The sequence below is a fragment of the Onychostruthus taczanowskii genome, unplaced genomic scaffold (assembly GCF_017590055.1).
Source record: "Onychostruthus taczanowskii isolate IOZ18803 unplaced genomic scaffold, ASM1759005v1 scaffold293, whole genome shotgun sequence".
Taxonomy (NCBI): domain Eukaryota; kingdom Metazoa; phylum Chordata; class Aves; order Passeriformes; family Passeridae; genus Onychostruthus; species Onychostruthus taczanowskii.
The window spans coordinates 96,331-120,281 of NW_024500273.1; the positions used below are offsets into that span (position 1 = coordinate 96,331).

The following is a 23,951-nucleotide window of genomic DNA, read 5'->3' on the forward strand; positions in this document are numbered from 1 at the left end:
TCTCAGGGACCACCCTGATCATTTAAGATCCCCGCTCACCATTTAGGACCAATACGGCAGGGCTGAGCACACTGCCGGGTCTGTCACACGTTTAGGTGCCACTCACGGTGACAGTGAAGTTATTGGGTCCCTTCTGCCCCCAGGGCTACCCGTCCCTATACCAGGTGGTGGCACCGGCAATCCCTGAGCCATGGCAGGTCAGTGTCATCTGGTCCCACAGCACCGCCGGCCTCCAGGGGGGCTCCATGAGGAGCTGGGTGGTCTGGGCGCCACCGATGACAGGGGGGGCACCAGTGTGCCAGGGCCACCATGTGGTGAGGACAGTGGGGTGGGGACACAGCATCCCCCTAGGACTCACCAGCAAGGCCAAGGGTCTGGGCTGGAAGGGAGAAGGGACAGGACTGGGTGGGGGTGGCCCTGCACGGACAGCACCACCTGGGGCATGAGGTGTGGGGGCTGTCCCCAAACTGTCCCCACAGGAACACTGGTGTAGGACAGAGGTCCTGACAACAGGGACGCATCGGTCAACCTGGGCTGAGGAAGAACTTGGGGACACTGTGGACACCCCATGTTTGCACAAGTCAACTCCACCAGCTTCACAGCACCTGTACCCACAGCCACATCTCCATGGCACTGTGGCTGTGATCCCACTCAGTTGGCAGCTGTCCCCATGGCCCATCTGCATGGTACGTGACCCTTGTCCCTATCCCTGTTCCCTGTCCCTGTCCCCGCAGCTGCCCCAGTCCCAAGGTTCCTTTTGCCACATCATTGTCCCCTGTTCCTGTCCCCTGTTCCTGTCCCCACAGCCACCCCACAACCCTGTCACACTGGGCTCCATGCCCATGCACTGGCTCTGCTGGCACTGGGGACCTCAGGGGGACCCTGCAGCCCCCCTGTGCCCCCTCCCTACCAGTCTCTGCCCCACTGGGACCCATCCCCGAGGTGTCAAGCCCATGCCCGGGGCACTCACACCACAGGAACAGTACCACCTTCCCAGCCATCCTGGTGTCCCCAGCCATCCAGGCTGGCTGTCACTCAGTCCCGGGCGTCGCTGTCCTCTGGTGGTGGCTCTTTGGCCAAAGGGGAAGGAATCAAGGTCAGGTCTCATCCTCATGTGTAGGTGGCACGTGGTGGGGGCAGGGTGGCCACAATCTGGGGACAAGGCTGGGTGGAACAAGGTGGGACATGAGCTTCCTGATATTGGGGGGCTCAGGGGGTTTGGAGAACCAGGGATGGTGTCCCTGGGGAATGGGGGCCGTGAGGAGAGGGAAGCCTGGGGATGGGGGTGCCATGGGAATGGAGGTCCCCAGGGCTGAGGGGACTTAGGGATGGGAGTCCCAGGGGAATGTGAGCTCCAGGGGTTTGGGGTCATGGTGTGGGTTTCCTAGGGATGAGGGTGCTGGGGCAATGGGGGGCCTTGGAAGAACCAAGGTCCTCAGAAAGGGAGATTTCAGGGGATGCAATGAACAGGAGAGAGTTCCTTGGGAATGGGGTCCTGGGCTATGGAGATCCTGGGGAATGTGAGTACTGGGATGGGGGTCCCAGAAAGGGGGGGACATAAGGATTGAAGGGTCCCATGATTCAGTTCCCAGGGGAAGACGGGTCCAGGGATAGGCAGTGGCTGGGGGGGTCCATCAGCTGCAGCTCCTTCTCTGGGTGCTTCAGATTTTGGGGTGACCCAGAGCACAGCACAGCCCCCACAAGGTGCTGGTGGCCTGGGGATCACCCCAGACAGATCCTGTAGTGCCCTGGGTCTGTGTCCCCACACCCCCCGTGTCTTTTTCCTCTCTTCATTTCCATTTCAATCATTCCATCCCTCAATTTCACAACACCCCCAGTTCATGCCTTGATGATCCTGGGGAGCATCTGAGCAGGGAATAAGCTGGGGGAACCCCAGGGTGGGGGAAGCAGCGGTGAGGGGTCTGTAGGGAGGGGTGGGCAGGCTGTGGGGGATGCGGATGCCCAGCTTTTTCCCCTCCAACACTTTCCTTTTCCTGGACAAGAAGGAAGATGCTGTTTGTGGTGAGAGTCAGATGGGAAAGAGGGGCGAGTTCTATCCTGGAGGGGCACATCCAGGGGGGTCCTGTCCTGAGGAGATCTTGTCCCAGGGGGGACACATGCTGGACAAGGGGGTTCTGCCCTGGGGAATGGCAGTTCTGGGGGGGTCCAGACTTCTCCATTATTGCTCATCCCCTGCAGGATCTGAGCTGGCAAGAGCAGCTGGGGAATGGAGCCCTGGGCAGGAAGGAGCCCCCAAACTCCTGATCCTTGAAGCCAGTGGCCATTCAAGGTGGGGCCCAGCCATGGCCCAGCCCCACTGCACAGGGATGGCCATTGCCCAGCACTGCCCTGGCCAGCCCCAGGTGGCAGCAAGGACCTGAGGGTCCCCCCTGCCCCCTTGGCTTTGATTCTGGCAGCTTTAGAGCTGCTGCAGAGGTGAGAATACTGTGGGGGGAAAAGGCCTGCCTGTGGTTTGCTCAGCCATGCAGGAAGCACAAAACCCAAAGTGAGCCCAAGCAGTGGCTCTGTGAGGGCCTTCGATGGTTTTCAGAGCAGGGCTGGCTGGGAACCACCCCCTGCAGGGGCAGCTGTGGGGGAACCAGTCCGGAAATGCAGAAATTAATCAATTTGTCCCTATCCCCAAGGGACTGAGAGAGCCCCAGAACTATCTTCTCAACAACGTGACCGTGACCCTCCTCCTTCCTGTCTCAAACCTGCATACCTCTGAACCTCATGGAAAGAATGTTTGGGTTCTGGCTGTGGCTGCCAGATAAGAGAGAAAAGTGTGGAAATATTGTGCAGGGGCTGTGCCCTGGGGCCGTGGTGGGGTTGTGGGGAGTGACCCTGTCTGGAGTCCAGATGTCCCCAAAGCTGCTCCATTCCTGCCCTCCTCACCTGCCCAGGGAAGAGAACAAAAGAGTCCTGGGTCAGGAGAAGGGAAGGAGGGATCAGTCCCCGAGCACCATTTGGGGCAAAAGGGACTTAACTCGGGGAAATTAATTGAATTTATTCTCCATGAAAATCTGAAAAATGAGAAGTGAAACACGTTCTAAAAACACCTTCCCCTCTCCTGGAATGCTCCAGCGGGGTCTTCCCACGGGCTCATAGCCCCCTTTGAGCATCTCCTGATTGGCTGGGGGCTCCTGCAGGGCTGCAGGAGGGTCTCTGCTCCCCGGGGTCCCCCATGGGCTCTGGGGGAATCTTCGGAGCCCCTCGTGCCCCTCCTTCCTCCCTGCAGGGCTGTTCTACTCCCAGCTCCCTTTTGCTGCAGAAATTCCATCTCTGCCATCCCCCTCAATTTTCCCTTCTTTTCTGTCAGCAGCCCCGTTCCTTCCCGGCCCATTCCAGGATACAACTTGAGCCCCAGGAGTGGTTGGAGACATTGCCATGGCAACGGTCGGTCCTGACACAAGTGACAGTGGCTTCAGACACGCTGTCACAATCGGCTCAGACACATCCCAGCTATCGGTTTCATCACAATGTGACAGTCCCAGCGCTTGCAGCACGATGGCAGCCACGACCTGTGCTGGGGTTCTGAGCCCATGATTCTGCTCCCTCTGTTTCGGCTCCTCCCCAGTGTCCCTAGTCTGCCACCCGTGCCGTCACTTCCCCCCTGGCATCCTGGTCCCTCTGTCCCAGGTCCACCCTCCTGGTGCCGCCCGCTCCAGCTGTGCCCCGGATCCACCCCAGGGCTGGGACTGGAAGAGGCTCCAGAGCAGCTATGGGGATCAGATGCTGCTCAGGGAGCACCGGGTGCGGGGCTTTGGGCACCAGGGGGCACCAGGCAGGGCTGGAACTGGGGAGTGGGATGAGGGAGCTCTGGGGAATGGGGGTGTCTGGCTGTGCCCCTCAAGACTTTCTTGCCCTGGCAGTTGGTCCTGGCAGTTTTCATCTGGGAGCAATCCTTGGCTATTTGCAATTTTTGGAGGTGGAATCTAAATTTCTGTCCTAGGCACTTGGCCTATAAGGATGACTCTTTTCCACAGGAAGGAACGCTTCTAGCCCAGTGTCTAGGGGATGGCTGAGACATGGCCCGGGGGTAATGCAGCTTACACTGGGGTATGCCCAGTGGGCTGTAACGGAGACTGGATAGCGCAGTCTTGTTCAGCACAGCCTGTCTGAGTTCCCAAGCAGCTGATAGCCATAGGCAACCTTAGCAAGCTCAGCTCTCAGTGATTTCAGCTCTTCAGCGATTATCAGCTCTTTGTGAATTCAGCTCTTTCAGCTTGCTAAGTGCCAGGCAGAAGCAGAGAAAGAGAGGAGAAGGCTGTGTGAGTTTCTGCAGGGAAATCTTTATTGGGGTCTTCTGCAAAGGTTCTCAGTGACAGCTCTTCTGCTGAACTGCGCAGAAGTAGGGGTTTATATAGGGTACAGTGGTTTTGGAAATTGCCCAGTAGTATAGGTCAAGGAAAAGTAAGAGGGTACTTAAAGAGAGATAAACAGAGAGGGTACCTTACAGAGAGGTAAACAAGGGTCCAAAGGTGGAGGAGAGGGGCTTCTAAGGTCCAGTCATCATGACTCGGCATCTCCTATCTTAGGCTTCTGAATGCTAGGGTGGCCTTGCAGGCCCTGGGCCTGCTACAGCAGGGAGTCCAAGGCAAGCCTGAGCTGTTGGTCCTGGCAGCTTTTGTCTAGGAGCAATATGAAGATATTCAGATTTTTAGGTGAGGGAATCCCACTTCTGGTCCCTGATTCCTGTCCATGGACGATGGCTCTTTTCCAGAAAAATGAAAGCCTTCAAGCTCAGTGTCTCAAGGTGTCTTGGTTTAAAAGACAAATGTCTTCCAAGGAGGAGAGGAACCCTCCTGGAATCAAAAGAGAGACCACTCCTTCTAAGTAATACCTTTGAAATTATGGGGCTTTCAGGCAAAAATGTAGAAAAAGGAATTGCCATTTTCAGCTTCTTTTTTCCTACCTCTGTCAAGGTTGGAATTGAAGCTCTTGACACAATATTTCACATTCAGGCTTAGGTATTTATTATTTCTTATCTGTATTACAGGTCATGAGTTCTACAGCATTCTACTAACAAGCTACAAAAGGCCTATCTATCTTTCTGTTCAAGGTATTTTAAGGCTAAACAATCAAATTAAGAAATGACACCTAAATTATTTTCACTTTTAATCCAATAACTAATCGCTCAAAGTCTGCAATGCAGACAGAAAATTCTCAGCAACAAATTCAACAAGGAATAACTGTTCCTTACTTGCAAATAAATAGAACAGAATAGAACAAACAATAACACAAGAACAGAATCTTTTAACCTGCTAAGTGCCATTTGTTCCCCTTGGGTGCAGTTATAACCACAGCTGGCAAAGGGCGCTGGCAGCTCCAGTGGGGCAGAGGCTGCAGGGACTCTCTTGCAGCGGGCAGGGGGGTCCAGTGCCAGCTCAGAACTTCCCAGGATGATCTGGGCTGCTGCTGGCACGGGAGGGAAAGAAGGAGGTTCTTGCCCTGCAAATCCACGCAGGCAGTGTCTGGTCTCAGCACTGGAAGTTGCCCAGGTCTGAGTCAGTGGGGTCCACTGGGATCCACTGGCCAGCAGCGGGCACAGGCAGAAGGGGCAGGCAGAAATCGCTCTCAGTGCTGAGCTATGGCACGGAAAGGCCAGGGCGAGACCGCTGGCAGCACCTTGGACAGCTCCCGGTTCCAGACGGGGAGAAAGCTCCCAAGGCAAAGCTGCTAAAACCTTTTATTCCCTTCCCCTCCAAGTGATTGTCTTGGAATATCAGGGCTATCAGCCACTCTTTCTGTGTGACTTGACCGCTGGCTGTCCATCTCAGAGTTCCCCCCCCCCCCCCCGCCCAGCACCTTCAGGATGATAATGGGAAAAAATTCACTGAGAACCCTAAACCCATAACATTACCCATCCTGAATTTTTTTCCCATACCAACATTGAACTTAAGACTTTTCAACTATATACATACATGCATTATTCAATATATATACATACATGCATTATTCAAATTCTATAGATATTTACATATATATATATACATATACATATATATACATATATATATATACACATATATACACATATATACATATATATATATATATACACACATCAAGATACAGACAGCTCACCCAAAGATAAGATCCCCTTCAGGAATACATTGTGTTTCTCTTCCTTTTGTGTCACCAACCAGGTGCAACCTGGTCCTTGAGCAAAAACAATCCCACAAGTGGGTTTGCCATTTCTTGAGGCATGGTTAATCCAAACGGTTTTCCCTAACAGGCCTCTCAGCTGTACCACAGGGACCTTATCTCCATCTACAGTGTGAAGGGACTCTGGTGTTGACCAGCCATGTAGCCTTTGCTGAATGCTGATCCCAGTGCTTGAAGGTCCCCCCTATGCAAGCTCTTAGAGTGGTTTTCAACAGTCCATGACACTGTTCAACCTTCCCAGCAGCTGGTGCAAGGTAGGGGATGTGATACACCCACTCAATGCTGTGCTCTTGTGCGCAGGTGGTAGCTAAGCTATTCCTATAATGAGTTAACGATCTGACTCAATTAGCTCTGGGGTGCCATGTTGCTACAGGACTTGTTTTTCCAAGCCCAGAATGGTGTGCTGTGCAGTGGCGTGAGGCACTGGGTGCACTTCCAGCCATCTGGTGGTTGCGTCCACCATGGTGAGCACATAGCACTTACCTTGGCAGGTTTGTGGCAGTGTGATGTAATCAAACTCCCAGGCCTTTCCATACCTGTACATATTCCAATGCCCACCATTCCTCAGAGGCTTTACTCTCTCAGCCTACTTAACGGCAGCACATGTCTCACAGTCGTGGGTAACCTGGGAGATGGCGTCCATGGTTAAATCCACCTCTTGGCCTTGTGCCCACTTAGAAGTGAAATCTCTGCCTTGATGACCTGAGGCATCATGAGCCCATGAAGCCAGAAACAACTCTCCCTTGTGCTGCCAGTCCAGATCTACCTGTGACACTTTGACTGGGGGAACCTGGTCTGCATGTTCATTATTCTGATGTTCCTTGTTGGCTCGACTCTTAGGCACTTGTGCATCTCCATGGTGCACTCTCACAATCTGCTTCTCCACCTGGATGGTGATGTCTTGCCACATTTCAGAAGCCCAGATGGGTTTCTCTTTACATTGTTAGTTGGCCTCTTTCCATCTGTCCAGCCACCCCCACAGAGCATTGGCTGTCATCCATGAGTCAGTGCAGAGGGAGAACTTTGGCCAATTCTCTCATTTGGTGATGTCTAGAAACAACTGTGTGGGATCTCAGCACATCACTGTGGATGTGCAGAGACACCAGGGGAGCCCCTGGGGGCTCGGAAACCCTGGAATGCTGCCAAAAGTGTTCTGGACAGTCCAGGCAAGGTGTTCAGTTGCTCAATTCCTTCTGTTTCCACAGCAGTGATTCCAAAAGCCTGTCAACCTCCCTTTGGGTCTTTGAAGTACCTGTTCCTGAGGTAGTCAATGCCCAGGATTCATGGGGCATCTGGGCCACTTACAGTGGGGTGTTTCTCCTAGTCCTTCCCAGTCAGGGAATATGCATAAATGTGCATAAAGCTGATGCAATATCAAGGGTATGAAAGACAGACCCACCATTTTTGTGCACAAGCCTCTGGCACTCACGCTCCCAAGCGCTGTCCCTTTCGCTTTGCTGATTTTTTTTTTTTGTTCTCAGTAAAACTTCTATGACTAATTCCCACTTGGGGTCTGGGTTGTTTATAACAGATGGTCCGCCAGAACTATCACCCACTTTTTTTGTTAACTCCCTCACCTGCAATCCATCCCTGGGGCATCACCCCCTCCTTCTTCCAGCATCTTTCAGATGACAAATGGGAAAAATTCACTAATAAGCCTAAACCAATAACACAACCCTAGAGTGGGACAAATGGGACAAGGAACCTCAAGGCTCCTCCAGCCCTGTGACAGCTCCTCCCAAACAGCCCTGAGGCCAGGGAAGGACGGAAAACACCATCTTCTCAGAAACACAGTTTATTGGAAAATTTATTCAATGCAAATGGAACCCCAAATCTGTGGGGAATTGGAGCTGGTTCCTGGTGGGGTTGGCCTAGGAGGGGGCTCTCCTGGCTTGGCTCTGGGCTTTGCGCTCCACCTGGGCACAGTACTTTTCGGGCATTCCAGTGACTCTGCAGAGGAAAGAATCCATTAGGCTCCCAATAGATCTGGGACCGTGGCCCCACAGCAGGTTCCGTTTGCTGAGGATGCAGAGGGAGCTAGGAGGTGGCCCAGGATGGGACACCAGGAAGGACTCGGGGAGCCCAGAGAGCCCAGGGAAGCAGCACTGGCAGCCCCTGACCTGAACTCCTGCAGCTTCTGCTGCCTGAACTGGGCGAGGCGCTCGCTGCGCTGCCGGATCTCCTGCTGCTGCCGCCGGCCCTCCTCAATGAAGGCCGCCCGCTCCCGCTGCCGCTGCTGCTGCAGCTCCTGGATCTGCCGCCGGAGATCTTCGGCATGGGCGCGCTGCCGGAGCTCCCTCTGCTCCTGCTCCAGCTTCTCCCGCTCCAGCTGCTCCTGATGGGCCCTGTGGCCTTTTTCAGGGCTTCCTGCGGGGACAGAGAGCACTGCCCAATCCTGGGCACCTTGCCGAGGGCTTGCAGGGGTCACACTTCAGGTGCCGCATTCCTGACACTGAGTGGGGACATGTCAGGCACCTGGGGCCCTGGCACGGCCCTGAGCACCCCTCCCCACACCTCTGGGCAGACACCTCGTGCCTTTGGAAGGCTGGGAGTGCTGAGCACAATTTCAGGGATGCTGCTCAGCTCTCAGTGGAGCCCTGAGCCCTGCAGCCTCCCCTGTGCCCCAAAAGGTGGTGGACAGAGGGAGGATGCCCTGTGGGAGCCACCACCCCTCAAATCCAGCTGTGGATCAGGAAAAGGGGGAAGCAGGAAGGGAAATGCCTACAAAAGCAGCGTCCTGTCTGGCTCTCAGGGTCTTCAGCCTGTCCCAACGCTCCTCTTCAGTCGGGGCTCGAGCTGATTCCTTGAGTTTCTCATATTCCTTTTCTCCAATGATGAGACACGGTTGGGGCTTCTCCTGGGGGATGCTGGGGAGCACAGGGAGAGAGCTCAGTGGCACAGGTCCCCAACAGGTCCCTGTGTTCCCTGAGCTGCCCACCTGGCCACCAAGCCAGCCCAGAGCAAGGTGGGAAGTGTTGGAGAAGCCATGGGGACCCAGCTCTCTTGTTTTGGGGTGCGGCAGGAAGGGAAAGTGTGCTGAAAGTGGCACCTGCCTGGGATGCAGGGGGTGGGATCCCCAGGGGTAGCCAGGGCACTCTGCCAATCCCTGCTCCCCAGAGATTTTGGGATGCTGCACTGACACCCATTCCCCCAAAACCCCTCAGGACTTGGGCACAGCCTTACATGAGGTCCCGGATCAGGTCCCTGGTGATGACTCTGGTGGTCTTTGGTTTGTATCTGATGGAGGACTGTGATTCAGGCTGTTTGGGCACATCCTGAAGGATCACAATGGGGCTGCTGGAGTCCATGACCTGTGGGAAAGGACGACATGAGAGATCTGAAATTGCCACACTCAGTGCTCCCTGGACACCAACTGATCCTGGGAGGAGCTCTGGACCCTCAGTCGGGACGTGCCCTTGGGGGCATGACTGAAGGGGCCGGAGGGGCTGGGGGTCAGGGGCAGACCGGAGGCAGACCTTGGGAAGGAGGGACTGAAATCCCGGTGCGTGAAGCTGCTGACGGCGCGGAAGGAGGGACCCCCGGGAAGAGTCTTTGGGACGGAGGGACCGAGATCCTGAGCCAGTAGTTGCAGCTGCCATGGCACTGTCATAGAGTGTGGGAGGTGTGACAATGTCCTGGAGCCAATGGTTGGGATGTGTCTGAACCAATTGTGACAGCGTGTCCAAAGCCACTGTCGTGACATATTGGGACTGACTGTTGCCATGGCAGTGTTGCCATCCCATGAGTCCCCAAGAGCTCCCAGGACTCATGGGACGTCCTGGAGCGGATGGGGGACGGGGGATGTTGGTGTGGATGCTCCAAGAGCTGGGAAGGGCAAATCCAAGGGAAGGCAGAGATGGAATTGCGGCAGCCAAGAGGAGCCCGAGTGTTATAAATACATATTATAATATTGGCTTTTTGCAAATATTAAGATGGATTTTATATGTGGGATGTGAAAGTAACTTTGTTATGGAGATATTGTTTTTATTTCTGGTATTAATTAAGCTTAGACATAGTAGTGAGATAGCTAATATAGTATGCTTGTTTTAAAATGCCTGCTTGGATGGGATAACATCCAATGAACATAGGATGAGGACACCCACTACAGGTATGCCAACTATCAGCGCTCACTGTCTGAAGACAGTGTGGACCAAGGCCCAAAACTTTTTATCATCATCTGAAGATGATGATAAAAAAGGACTAAAAGCACTACTCAGGAATACGCATGCTCTAAAAAGGTGGATCCAAGGAGGAGATATGCTGAACAGTTCTTGGAACATGTAAAGTAGTTTGGGGGAAAAGTTTACCATGCATAAGGGTCTATGGATATGCAACAAGCTGATATAAAAGAAAAGGTATTTAAGGAGTATCCCTGAAGAGAACAGTGTGCTCTTGGCTGAGTGCCAACCTTTGCTTTATGGTCCTTGTTTGCTATTGTCTTTTATTAAACTTTTTAAATTTTCACAGGAGAGTGAACATGGTTTTCACTCTGAGGCTGTGAGAGGAACAGCCCTGCAGGAAGGAAGGAGGGGCACAAAAGTCTCCAGAGATTCCCCCGGAGTCTGTAGGGGTCCCCGGGGAGCAGACCTCCCCCTACAGCCCTGCAGGAGCCCCCGGCCGAGCAGAAGATGCCCAAAGGGGGCTGTGAGCCCGTGGGAAGCCCCCGCTTGAGCAGTTCCTGAGGCACTGAGCCTGGGCAAGGAAGGGCCCCAGCCTGGAGCAGCTGGGGCAGGGCTGCAGCCCACAGAAAGGACTCCTGCTGGAGAAATCCCTGGAGAAGAGACTCCCGTGGAAGACAGTGTGGACCAAGGCCCAAAACTGAAGATGATGATAAAAAAGGCAGAGGAGGGCAAGGACTGTGACTGCTCTGAATGAGCAGCGGCAGAAACAACCTGTGCTGAACTGCCTGGAGCCCCTGTTCCCAACTCCCTGCACCGCTGGAGGGAGAGCCCGGGAAGGAGTCTGGGGAGGGGGGAAGGTGTTTTGAAGAGTTTATTAGACCTCCTTATCCTGCTCTGATTTTGCCAGCAAAATATTTAATTCATATTGGTAATTCTGAGCCTGCGTTTCCCATGAGAGGATTTGATGAGTGATCTCTCCTAGTCTGTGTCTCAAACCAGGAACCCTTTGCTCAATTTTCTCTCCCCATCCAGGTGCAGAGGATAGTGTGAGAGCGGCTGTGGGGCATTCGACCACTGTCCATACATGGCATGGCAGGAAGGAGGAGGATGGTCCAGCTCAGGCAGTTGAGCAGAGTGTTGTAGGATTTCAGTAGTTTCGTGGTTTTCTCAGTCCCTTGGCGAGAGGGGACAAATGATCAGGCAGGCCTTTTTCCGCCACAGAATTCTCACCTCTGCAGCAGTTCTAAAGCTGCCAGAATCAAAGCCAAGGGGGCAGGGGGGACCCTCAGGTACTGGCTGCCACCTGCGTCTGGCCAGAGCAGGGCTGGGCAAATGGCCATCCCTGTGCAGTGGGGCTGGGCTCCACATTGGATTGACAGGGGTCCCCAGGATGTGCCACCCCTGGGACAGGCACCGGACCAGGAAAGTGCAGGGACATTTCTGGAACCACCACCCCCCGGGACAGGACATCCCATGCTACGAGGTGTCATCCCCTGGACTGGTTTCACCCAGGTCACCCGCAGAACTGGGACCTCACAGGACAGGACCCTCCTGGATGTGTCGCCCCACGACAGAGTTCACTCCCCTTTCCCATCTGACTCTCATCACAAACTGCCTCTTCCTTCTCATCCAGGAAAAAGAAAGTGTTGAGGGGGCACAGCCCAACACCTCCATCCCGCAAAGCCTCCCCACCCTTCCCTGCACCCCCCACATCCCATTTTCCCGCTCCCGTAAGTCTCCCCAACCTGTTCCCTACTCAGTGCACCCCAGGATTGCTGAGCCAGGAACCAGGGGTGAGAGGACATGGCACAAAAATGAGCAAAATAAGGAAAAAAAGAAATAAAGATAAGAAAAGGACAAGGGCAGGGGAGAGCACGGAGGCAGAGCTACCCAGGACCCCCATGTGATGCCTGGCCAGGAAATGAGCACCTCAGGGAGGCAGCGCTGGGCCCTGGGTCGCCCCCAAATCTGAGGCAACCAGGGAAGAAGCTGTGATCCATGGGCCCACCCAGCCACTGCCCATCCCTGGCACCCCCATTCCCCTGGGAACCCCAACCATGGGACCCCATTTCCTTCTGTCTCCCCTTCCCTGGGATCCCCATCCCTGGGCTGCAATTCCCGAGGATCTCCATTCCCAAGGAACCCCATCCTGGTAATTGCAGACCCTGGGACACCCCTTCCCTTGATTCCCCCAGGACCCCCATTCTCACATGGGTCCCTCTGCCCTGGCATCCCCATCCCTCCGTCCCCATCCCATGATCTCAAATCCCTGGAGGCCATGTTGTTCTGGGACCCTCATCCTTGATTCTGAGTCCACCCAATCCTTGGGACCCCCATTCCCATGGGACCCCATCCCTGGGCACCCCATTCCCCTGGACACCCATCACTGGCTCCCTACACTGCCTCAGCCTCCAAATTCAGGCAACACCATGTCCCCCCCATCACACCCATGTCCCACAAGTTGCCCATCCTGCCCACACCAAGTGCCACCTACACGTGGGGACGAGATGTGACCTCGCTTCCTTCCCCTTCATCTGAAGAGCCGCCAGCCAGGGGAGCCGTGGCCAGAGCAGCGAGTGACAGCCAGTCCACATGGCTGGGGACACTGGGATGGCAAGGAAGGTGGCGCTGCTCCTGTGGGGTGTGTCCCAGGCACGGGCCTCATGTCCCTGGGATAGGGAGGGGAGTTGACACAGGGGGACTGCAGGATTCTCTTAAGTCCCCAATGCCAGCAAAGCCTGTGCGTGAAGTGACCCGGGTCGTGGGGACAGGAAGGTGGGGACATTAATAATGGTGCGACAGGGATTTGGGGAGGCATCAGGGGGCTTGTGGGGGTGACCTGTGACAGTATGGGGTGGCCGTGGTGTCCCCATTTTGGGGGTGTCCACAGTTTCCCTGTGCCCTGCCTCACTATGGGGTGTCCACAGTGCCCCTGAGGGGTCCCTGCCACACACGAACAGCACCCACACCCCATACCCTCATGCTTCTGTCCCTGTTGTGCCACCCCCACCCAGCCCTGTCCCTTCTTCCTTCCAGCCCAGACCTGCAGCCTTGCTGGTGAGTCTTCAGGGCATGCTATGTCCCCATCCCCATGCTGGCCCTGGCAGGCTGGTGTCCGCTGTCACCCGCAGGTGGCCAGACCACCCAGCTCCTCGTGGAGCCCCCCTGGAGACCGGTGCTGTGGGACAGGGTGACACTGACCTGCCAGGGCTCGGGGAGAGCCGGTGCCACCACCTGGTACAAGCACAGGCGGTACTGGAAGCAGGAGGAACATGACAACTTCACTGTCACCAAGAGCGGCACCTGCCTGTGTGACAGACCTGGCAGCGGTCAGCTCCCCTGTGAGAGTCTCAGACGGTAAGGGGCATTTGTGACCCCAACCTAGCACCCGTGGGGACCCCAAGGGTTCTGGGTGGGCTCCACTCCATGGGTCACTCCCCTGGTGTGACCAGAGCCTGTCCCCTGCTCTGGGGACATCCCAGAGCATCCCAGTGTGCTGGATGTTACCCAATGGGTGGTCACTGGTGACATCAGGTGTGACAGGTCCCATGTCCCCCAGACTGGCTGGTGCTGCAGATGCTGGTACAGGTGCTGCTGGAGGGGCACATGGTGACGCTGTGCTGCCAGGGCTGGCAGAACAATTCCAAAAGGGTTCCCCACAAACAAGAGGACTTCAGTCTTGCAGTGGGAAGACCCCTGACACAGCCACAAGCATTTGAGGGACAATACTGCATGTTCACCAGGCCTGGGAATTATGGAAAACAAGAAAGGTGAGCCTACCAGCCCCCCAAGGCCTTGTAGGGGCTCAAGAAACAGCGAGGCTTGGTGAAGATGCTGTGGTTCAGCTCCCCATCCTTGGCTCTGTGCCTCAGCCAAGTCCCCTTGTGCAGATTGGGAATGCTGGATCCAGCTGCTGCTGGAACCAACTGAGGCCGTGCCCAGGGCTCCAGTGTCCCCTCTTAGCAGGGCCCTTAGCCCTCCTCAGCCACCAGCGGCTGTTTTGTGTCCTGGGTGGTTCCATCCAAAGGGACAGAGGGTCAGAGATCGGCACAGGAAAAGAGCTAATGGCAGAGAACATGTCCTGATCCACTGTCAGCAGAAAGCTGAAGCCTGTCTAGTGGAGGGGGTTGTGGGTGGGTGTAGTTAAGCAGAGCATCCCCAGTGCAGCAAGAGTTTCCCAGCCTGTGCATCTGATTCTTGAGGAATTTAACCCTGATCCTCCTCCCTGCACCCCACCCTCATGGCTTTACAAGCCCACCATGGACCTGGGCAAGCTGGTGGGTCAGAGAAGAGCATCAACACGACAAAGCAGCAGCTGTGACATCCTGTATCAAATCAGGTCTGTGGTGTCACCAGAGCAATCTCTATCCCACAGGGCAGGCAGCAGCTGGAGGGGACCCTGAAATACTATGCAGGCGGTGGGGTGGGCGCAGCGGCACCGTCCCCACCCAGCCAAATAATAATAATAATAATAATAATAATAATAATAATAATAATAATAATAATAATAATAATAATAATAATTTACTTCGGTCCTGACAAATCTGGCGAGGGGGCGGCTGCCCCGGCCGGGTGGCACCCGGCTGGTCCATGGCGAGGGGTTAAGGCAGTTTGGGGGGCCCCTGGCAGGCAGAGGCCTGGAGGGTCCGCAGGGGCTCAGAGGATCCGACGGTCCCGGGCACCCGCGGTCGGGCAGGCGGGGCCGCCTCACCATCCTTCCTTCCGCTGGGCTCCTGCAGCGCGGGCTGGGCGAGACCACCCTGCTGACCGAGGGGGGCTCACTGAGCTCTGCCTCTAGGAGTCGAGGTCGCCCGTGGCATCTCGGACCCGGTGCCTTCCGGATGTAACGGGGAGGCGTCAGAGAAACGTCCACTCCGCGGCCGCCCCGCGGGGCCCGCCGCCTCTCCTCCGGGGCTGTGCAAGGTTCCGCCCCTCCCCTCCCCTCCCCTCCCCACGGCCGCGGGTGCGGCGGGCCCCGCGGCCGTGCGGAGCCCCTGCAGGCTCCGCCCCCTGCGCCTAGCGTCACTTCCCAGCCGAGCGCGCCGGGCGATTGCCCAATCAGGCGGCGCGCTCAGGCGCCATTGACCGCGGCGGGGCGCGGTGCGCGGTGTGGCGGCGCTGCGAGGCTCCAGAAGGTTCCGCCGTGCTCCAGCCGCCGCGATGATGGGCCCGCGCCCCGTCCTGGTTCTCAGTAAGTTCCGCCGGCCCGGCCCGCACTGCCATGGGCGGAGGGCGAGGGAATGGCCGGTTCCGACCCCCGCCCCGCTTTGCCGCTCGCCTGACTCGCCGCCATGTTGGGTCTCCTCATGGCCGGGCGCCCTTTCACGGCCCGCTCCGGCCGGGGCCGCCTGTCCTGCCGGGGATCCGCCGGCAATCGCTGCCGCCTCCGGCGCGGCCCGAGCTCCCCCTGGCAGCTCCGTGCCGCAGCCTGTGCCGCGCCCTGCGCGGGAGATGCCGGAGCCCCGCCGCGCTCAGACCTTTTCTGGCAGCGTTCCGTGCTCTCGGCTGCTCTCGCGTCTTTCTCAGCACGTTGCCTTGTCCTGACCCGTTTGAACCCCGTGCGAACCTCAATTCTTGGGCCTCCGGAGCTGCTGGGCGGCTCTAGAGGAGTTCACAGAGATGATCCAGGGGCTGCAGCCCCTCTGCTCTGGAAACGGGCTGGGAGAGCTGGGGCTGTTCAGTCTGGAGAAATAAAAGACTCCAGGGGGACCTTAGAGCCCCTTCCAGGGCCAAGAGGGGCTCCAAGAGGGCTGGAAAGTGACTTTAGGCAAGGGCCTGTAATGATAGGATAGGAGGGGATGGTTTCCCACTGCCAGAGGGCAGGGTTAGCTGGGATAGTGGGAAAAAATTCTTCCTTGTGACGGTGGTAAGGCCTTGGCACACATTGCTCAGAGAAGATGTGACTTCCCCATCCCTGGAAATATCCAGGGCCAGGTTGAACAGAGCTTGGAGCTCTACTCTAGTAGGTGTCCCTGCCCATGAAAGGGTTTTGGAACGAGATAGTCTTTAAGGTCCCCTCCAACCCAAACCATTCTGTGATCTCTCACCATCCATCAACATGAGGTATTCCCAGGGTTGGGTTTTTTTCTGTTTGGGTATCTGATTCTCTTCTCCATCCATTCTGTTCTCTATTAACCCAATAGGCAGACTGTCGTAGCCCACTGCCCCTTTTCTGTAAGCCTGCTTGCCTTAGACGTGGTACTGCTTTTACTGTTGTTTCCTTTTGTTCTGCCTTGCACCTCCCTGTGCACGTGCATCTGCTCCTGAATAAATCTGGGTGTGCTCGGGCCAGGCTTGCAATAGCAGAAAAGCATCCCTGAGCCCACATATGCTCTAGGCTCAGTTTGTTGACAGCTGATCTCCAGCTGTGGTTGTGAGCCACTTGGTACCCCAGCTGCTGCTCACCCTCATGTGCCAAAGTAACACTGATGGATTAACTTTATGATCACCGTGTTCTTCCTACTGTACATGAGCCTCTGTAACTTTTCTTGACTGAACACTACTGTACAATAGCAGCCCCTTGGCTTTGTGAGATCTGGCAGATCCTAGTGAGTCACTGCAGTTTGATTTTTGGGGTAATAGGTCGTGTTTCGGGGTTGCAAAGCTTTGTCTCAGGCTGCTAACAAGGAGTTCTGTTATAATAGGGAATGTTGGTTTTCACTGACAATTTTCTATCAATGTATATCTATATAGATATATAAGATATCTATCATCATGACTGCAGTATTTGTATTGTAAACTCTGAATTTCAATCTGGTCACATGTTGAATGTGTGACTGAGAGGTGACTGCATCCTTGATGTTTTGTACTTGATTAATTTTTTATTTTTTTTATCCTTTAGGTCAGAATACAAAACGTGAGTCTGGAAGAAAAGTCCAGACAGGAAACATCACTGCTGCAAAGGTACCAAATTCTCAGGCTGTTCTGATCCTTTGTGTGTGTGTTTTCCTATATTTCAGAGGGAAAACTGGGTGTGGAACAGATTTTCTCTATTTGATATGAATGTAGAGTAGAAGAAGAAGCAACATAGAAAACAATTTTGTACATTAGCAGAAGATTTCTGTACTGTTACATAAAAATTCTGTATAAAACCAAAATATCTGCATTGTTCATGTAATGGGTACCATATAAATAACCATGGAGGGATTTAGCTAACCAAACCCCTGTTTCTCTGCCAAGTCTGAAAGTGTCTCAGTTTTGACATCTGAGATAATAATTTAGTGTGGTTCCATTGTCTTGATAATCCCCATATTCTCATTTCCATACAATTCTTAACCATGGCTGCATCTCAACCACAGCGGGGTTGTTTGATTACGTAAATTTTGCAGGGGCTGCTGATTTCACTGTGGAGTTTTTTTAGACTTTTTGATGCCCTCCTGTATTACCTCATTTCTCTGATTCCTCCTAGACTATTGCTGACATTATCCGAACATGTTTGGGACCGAGAGCAATGATGAAGGTAAGAATTTGTGCTGCAGCTGACTAGAAGTGAGACACACTTGGGACAGAGCAGTCAAGTGTTGGTTCTCTTGTGGTTGCAGATGCTTTTGGACCCCATGGGTGGGATTGTGATGACCAACGATGGCAATGCTATTCTTAGAGAAGTAAGTTTTTCTTAAAGGATTTTCTTTCTTAACATTAAGTCAGTACGTGCCTGAATCTTGGGTGACAGTGGAGCTGTGTCATCTCCCCACCTGTCCTGAGAGCCAGCAAGTGCTAACCAGCTGTTCCAAGAAAGGTTCTCACTGGGGAGAAATGAAACATATCCAGCAAGTATTCTTGCTCTACAGAAATGTAGGTTTGATCCTACAGTGGAAAGTTTTCATGGAGTATTTACAGGACTGATGCAGATTCTTTGGTAATTGGAGCTATTATCAACTGCATTGAGACCTTTTGAGTAGATGGTGGTGTTCACAATGCCACATGTCTGTCTGGTGCAAGAGCTTTTCAAAGATCATCCTAAAAACTGAAATGCCTGAAAAACAGTGAAGAGACACAATCCTGTCAAATACAAGGGCTTGGTTGTGGTCTCAAAAAGAAAGAAAAAGCCTTTCTGTTATTGGACAGAATGCCTTTGATTGTATTAAAGGTGTGGTATTTGTTCCATTGAGTGATGTGAGACATTTCTGCTTTAATATTCTGGGACAAATCCATGCCCCTTGCTCCTACATAGATTCAAGTCCAGCATCCAGCTGCAAAATCGATGATAGAGATCAGCCGCACTCAGGATGAAGAAGTTGGAGATGGGACCACATCTGTCATTATTCTTGGTAAGGAGACAGACTCCAACACTTTGCATTAAGGCTAAAGTTCACCCTTTTTTCTAAGCAGAGCCCCTGATGAGACACATCTTAGTTATTTACTAATTTTGAAATGGAGAGGGGTTTTTTTACTGTGCAAGAGCATGCTAGGTTGATGACACCCTAACGTGATCAGCTCCACACTTTGGAAAGTTGTTCTTTTCCCATGATAACCACAGTGAAGTGTAAAGAAAGGTATAGGTGATGTTAGAACTCTCTGCGTGGATAGAAGATATCTTTTTTCTGGTATGTGTTCTCCTTTCTTGACTGTTAATTGTACTACTAATTTATTTGAGGAATTTTATTTTTAATTTTTTTTTAGCTGGAGAGATGCTCTCTGTTGCTGAGCACTTTCTTGAGCAGCAGATGCACCCAACTGTGATCATCTGGGCTTATCGTAAGGCTCTTGATGACATGATCAGTATTCTGAAGAAAATTGGGTAAGTGTGGGCTGGTGGAAGTTAGAGAGGGGGGATGTGGACTTTCTGTACTGCTTCGAGCTGCTCCTTCAGGCACTTGTGTCCGTTGAATACAACTTAACAAAACTGGAGATGGAGTCAAAAGGGTTAGATTGTTGCTTAGAATTAACACTCCGTTTGCTCTTTGGCCTTTTTTTTGTTTTATCTCAGCACTCCAGTGGATGTGAACAATAAAGAGATGATGCTTAAAATAATTAAGAGTGCGATAAACACCAAGGCAATAAACCGCTGGTCTGACTTGGCCTGCAGCATTGCTCTTGATGCTGTTAAGACTGTGGAGTTTGAAGAAAATGGCAGAAAAGAAATTGATATTAAAAAATATGCAAAAGTAGAAAAGGTGAGTTTGTCCTGAACTGTTACTTATCTTCATGCTCCTTTCTTGTTATGAACTAGTTCATAGCAGGGTGCATTGTGAACAATTTTGTGTTACTTCTCTGCAGTCCACAGACATAATCCTTGAAGATGTTTCAGTGTTGTCAGCCATGCTCGTTTACAATGCCAACAGGGGCTGCTGTCTTTTAGAGTACCTGTCAAAAATATAATTTCAGTTGGATTTGGAAGATGGAAAATGGAACATGTTGTCAGATAATAGAATGTTAAAAGTTTCTTAAGTTCTTTCATGGCTTCCCATTTCAAATCTAAGTCAGTGTGTGCTTAAAATTAAACTTGTATAGTGATCTGGATGCACTGTGGTTACTTGGGAGATGTTTTCCCTTTTCTAGATGTGGGACACCTTCAGGAGATATTTCCAGATACACAAGTTTGTGTAGACTAAACTGACTCACCTGATTTTCTGCCTTGTGTCTGTCAGATTCCAGGTGGTTTTAGTGAAGACTCGTGTGTCTTGCGTGGAATTATGGTGAATAAAGATGTGACCCATCCCAGAATGCGTCGCCTTATTAAGAATCCACGCATCGTCCTTCTGGATTGTTCACTGGAGTACAAGAAAGGAGAGAGCCAGGTAAAGTGAGTCCTGGTGGGGACATCTGCAGGCCTTGATTTAGAATGAGTAAAACAAACATGCAGCTGGCTTTTTAAAACTGCAGGTGGGGAAAGGCTTTCTGTGTTCTACCTTTCAGAGGCCTGTTGAATGTCGGGGCTAATTCTGCTGTGGACTCAAAAAAAATAGGAGTGAGGCTACAGCATTTTGACTGATTGAAGCAGCTACAGTGATTTGTGTATCTAAGTACTGGTCAAGAGCAAAAGAAATATTTCTGAGCTTGAACTAAGGTTAATGCTCAGCTGGCACAGTGTCACAGTTTATTTTATCAGTGGTTTTCATCCCTAGCTCCCTGGTTATACTGGAGGAGTTGAGCTGCTTGAAGCTGGGGGAGGTGTCTAATACTGTGAAGGTTGGAATGAACACCTAAACTCTTTACACCTCTTCTGTACAGACTGACATTGAAATTACTCGGGAGGAAGATTTTGCCCGAATCCTGCAGATGGAGGAAGAGTACATCCAGCAGATGTGTGAGGATCTGATAAGAGTCAAGCCAGATCTGGTCATCACGGAAAAAGGAGTTTCTGGTAATAGCACATGTGATCCTTTGTGTTGAATTCATCTCAGTGAGGTTCATGGTGTTAAATGCACTGCTCAGGACCTTAGAAAAAACCCAACCAAAACTAAAAAGAACCACAACAACAAACTAAAACAACTCCTCCCAAACCTGGTGTACCCCAGCAAATAGGTGTACTCTGCAGGCATTGAAGTTCATTCTTGATGTTGCTCTGTGAAAGTAGACTCTTACAATAATATTTCGCTTTTCCAACGTTTGGGAAAGATACCAAAATACAAGTGAAGCTGAGTCTTAACCCTTGGAGAGCTGTGCTACTGTATTGCCTTGCAGCCTGGTTTTAAAAGCTACATTTAGGTGCTTTTCTCCTGTAACCCCTTTTGCTTCAAAGACTGGAATTAAAATAGCTGGCTCGATAACTGATAAACAGATGAAATTTTACATGATACTGCTGATTCATTACTGAAATTACACAAACCTGGTTTCAGACCTGGCCCAGCACTACCTGATGAGAGCCAACATCACCGCCATCCGCAGGGTGCGGAAGACTGACAACAACCGGATTGCCAGGTAGGTGCTGGCTCCTGTCTGGAGCCCATTCCCACTGTGCATGACACGGAATTGTTCTGATCCCACTCTTTCTCAGTTGTGATTTGTGAGTGTCTGATGCCATGCTTTGGTGTGCTAGGGCCTGTGGAGCTCGCATCGTCAGTCGCACCGATGAGCTCCGGGAGGAGGATGTGGGAACTGGTGCCAGGCTCTTTGAAGTGAAAAAAATAGGAGATGAGTATTTTGCTTTCATCACTGATTGCAAAGATCCTAAGGCTTGCACCATCATCCTCAGGGGAGCCAGCAAGGAAATCCTAGCGGTAAGTTAGTGCACAGGCTGCTTCACCTCCTGTGCCAGCCACCTTTGTGGTGAGTCATGGCCAGCAGACTGGGGGCTGGGCTTTCAGCTGGTGTGGTGCTGCAGTTAATAATGAGAAGGGCAGTGAAGCTGGGGAAGGGTCTGGAGCACAAGGAGGAGCTGGGGGGCTCAGCGAGGACCTTATTGCCCGTATTTAGTACTACCTGACAGAAGGGTCTAGCCCACTGGGGGTCAGGCTCTTCACCCTAGAAACAAGTGACAGGGCAAAAGGAAGTGGCCTCAAGTTGCACCAGGGGAACTTTAGATTGGATATTAGAGGAAATTTCTTCATGGAAAGTCTGGTCAGGCACTGGCACAGGGTACCCAGGACAGTAGTGGAGTCACCATCCTTGGATGGATTTAGCTCATGTATGGATTTGGGACTCGGGTTAGTGGCAGCCTTGGCAGTGCTGGGGGTACGTTTGGACTTGATTGTGTTAAGAGAACTTTCCAGCCTCGACGGTTTTGCGATTCTGTCCCTGTTGCAGGAGGTGGAGCGCAACCTGCAGGACGCCATGCAGGTGTGCCGCAACGTCCTCATGGATCCGCAGCTGGTGCCCGGCGGGGGAGCCACTGAAATGGCCGTTTCCCATGCACTGACAGAGAGGTCCAAGGGCATGACAGGCGTGGAGCAGTGGCCCTACCGTGCAGTGGCCCAGGCTCTGGAAGTCATTCCCCGGACGCTGATCCAGAACTGTGGCGCTAGTACAATCCGTGTTCTGACTTCGCTCAGGGTAAGGCGTGTGGCAGGGGCACCAGGAGAGAGTCAGCCCTTTCCTGCTTCACCCAGCTCCTGGGATCAGGCACCGTTCAGAACAGTGCCCTTCTTGTGCTGTCAGTGACATGTTTTTGTATAGACTCCAAAACCAAGAACATTCTGATGACCTGTTACAGTTTCCTCAGCCTGTAATCAGTTTGAGATGCCAGAAGAGAAATTGCCATCTCACCCACCCTGTCTTTTTGCTTCCAGGCCAAGCACACTCAGGAAGGCAGCCAGACATGGGGTGTGAATGGGGAGACTGGAGCCCTGGTTGACATGAAGGAGCTGGGGATCTGGGAGCCCTTGGCTGTCAAACTTCAGACCTACAAAACAGCCGTGGAGGTAAGGCAGATGTGGAAACTTCAGAGCCTCTGTGGGTATCATCTGGGAGAGGAGGACATCCTTCCCTGTATGCTGTGGTGTTTGGGTGGGCATCACACCCAGTGCAGGGCATACTGGTGTCTGAGCTTGTTCCTGGAGGTGGGATAATAAGGGAGGTGGGAGCCCAGACTTGGGCTTTCCTGAGCTTTTGATCCTGCAGCTGAATTTCATCATATTTCATCCCACCTTTTCTTGCACACGGTGCAGAATGCACTCACTGCTTCCAGTGCCAGATGGAGCTGTACCTGAGCAATCCCATGCCAGCAACACACTGGAATCATCAGTGATCGTGGGAGCTTTATCCCTCTGGCTGGCTGGGGCTGCTGTGTCTCAGCTGCCCTTCTCATCACAGATCCTGCCATTACCTTGCTGGTGTTGGATCAAAGGCTGTTCCTCGAAGGGATACTGTGTCCCTTCTATGTCAGTCAACAAGAAAAAATGGGTGTCCTAGTTTCCATGGTGCTGGGAAAGCAGCCCCTTGCTGCTCCCACAAGCTGTGAGACACCGTTCCCTTCGGTGCTGAAAGAACCATTTCAGCCCAGGCTGATGATGGTGTGGTGTGAAAGCTGGGGGCAGGTTGGGTTTTGTCTTTTGTGATGAGCTCCAGATGAGCCCTGGGTGTGGGGTTTCTCTGCAGACTGCAGTCCTCCTCCTGCGTATTGATGACATCGTTTCGGGGCACAAAAAGAAGGGTGACAACCAAAGCAAGCAGTCCGCAGCACCGGAGGCAGCCCAGGAGTGAGAGGTTGAGACTTCGCAGGGGAGAACCGACTGCCTTGACCTTGACATGGAGGAGCTCAGTGCAGTGGCCTGGTCTCAAGGCTGAGCCTGGAAAAGTTTGTTTAAAGTCTGGGAGGGATGGAAAATACCCCGGGCACTGGGTAAAGGCAGTGGCTGTTGGTAACACTGCACTGCTTCTGGGGTGAGGGTTACTGACTGAAAATTCTCTTCACCTCAAAATAAATACATTGTTTCAGGCTGTTTCTGTGTTTAATCCTTGCTCTGGCATAGGGTGGGCAGGCAGGTCATGCCAAGCCCAGGAGGTTCAGCGAGGCCAAGGGCAGGTGCTGCACCTGCACTGGGGCAGCCCGAAACACAAACAGGCTGGGGGAGAATGGATGGAGAGCAGCCCTGGGAAGCATGTGGGGGCATGGATTGACAAGAAGCTTAGCGAGCCATGGCAATATGCACTGGGCCCAGAAGGCCCTGGGAAGGATGTGGGGCATGGGTTGACAAGGAGCACAGGATGCTGTGGCAACGTGCACTAGGGCCAGAAAGCAAACACTGTCCTGGGCTCATCCCCAGCAGCATGGGCAGTGTG

The 23,951-nt window shown here is 53.0% G+C and overlaps 1 protein-coding gene across 1 annotated transcript; it reads left to right on the forward strand.

Moving 5' to 3' along the window:
* The first annotated feature begins 15,335 nt into the window (after positions 1 to 15,335).
* CCT3 (chaperonin containing TCP1 subunit 3) lies at positions 15,336 to 23,611 on the forward strand. The gene is made up of 14 exons (XM_041408228.1): positions 15,336 to 15,480; positions 17,131 to 17,192; positions 17,698 to 17,748; positions 17,831 to 17,893; positions 18,463 to 18,559; positions 18,912 to 19,029; positions 19,219 to 19,405; positions 19,880 to 20,029; positions 20,463 to 20,595; positions 21,071 to 21,152; positions 21,271 to 21,451; positions 21,978 to 22,223; positions 22,460 to 22,591; positions 23,268 to 23,611. Exons 1-14 carry the CDS (start codon positions 15,450 to 15,452, stop codon positions 23,370 to 23,372), a joined length of 1,638 nt encoding a protein of 545 aa, XP_041264162.1. The 5' UTR covers positions 15,336 to 15,449; the 3' UTR covers positions 23,373 to 23,611.
* Positions 23,612 to 23,951: the final 340 nt, after the last annotated feature.

Excerpts from the sequence above, each read along its gene's own strand:
- CCT3 (XM_041408228.1), top strand. The coding sequence starts at position 15,450 with ATGATGGGCCCGCGCCCCGTCCTGGTTCTCA. Across the intron at positions 17,193-17,697 it reads GAAACATCACTGCTGCAAAG|ACTATTGCTGACATTATCCG; the intron begins GTACCAAATTCT and ends GATTCCTCCTAG. Across the intron at positions 19,406-19,879 it reads AATATGCAAAAGTAGAAAAG|ATTCCAGGTGGTTTTAGTGA; the intron begins GTGAGTTTGTCC and ends TGTGTCTGTCAG.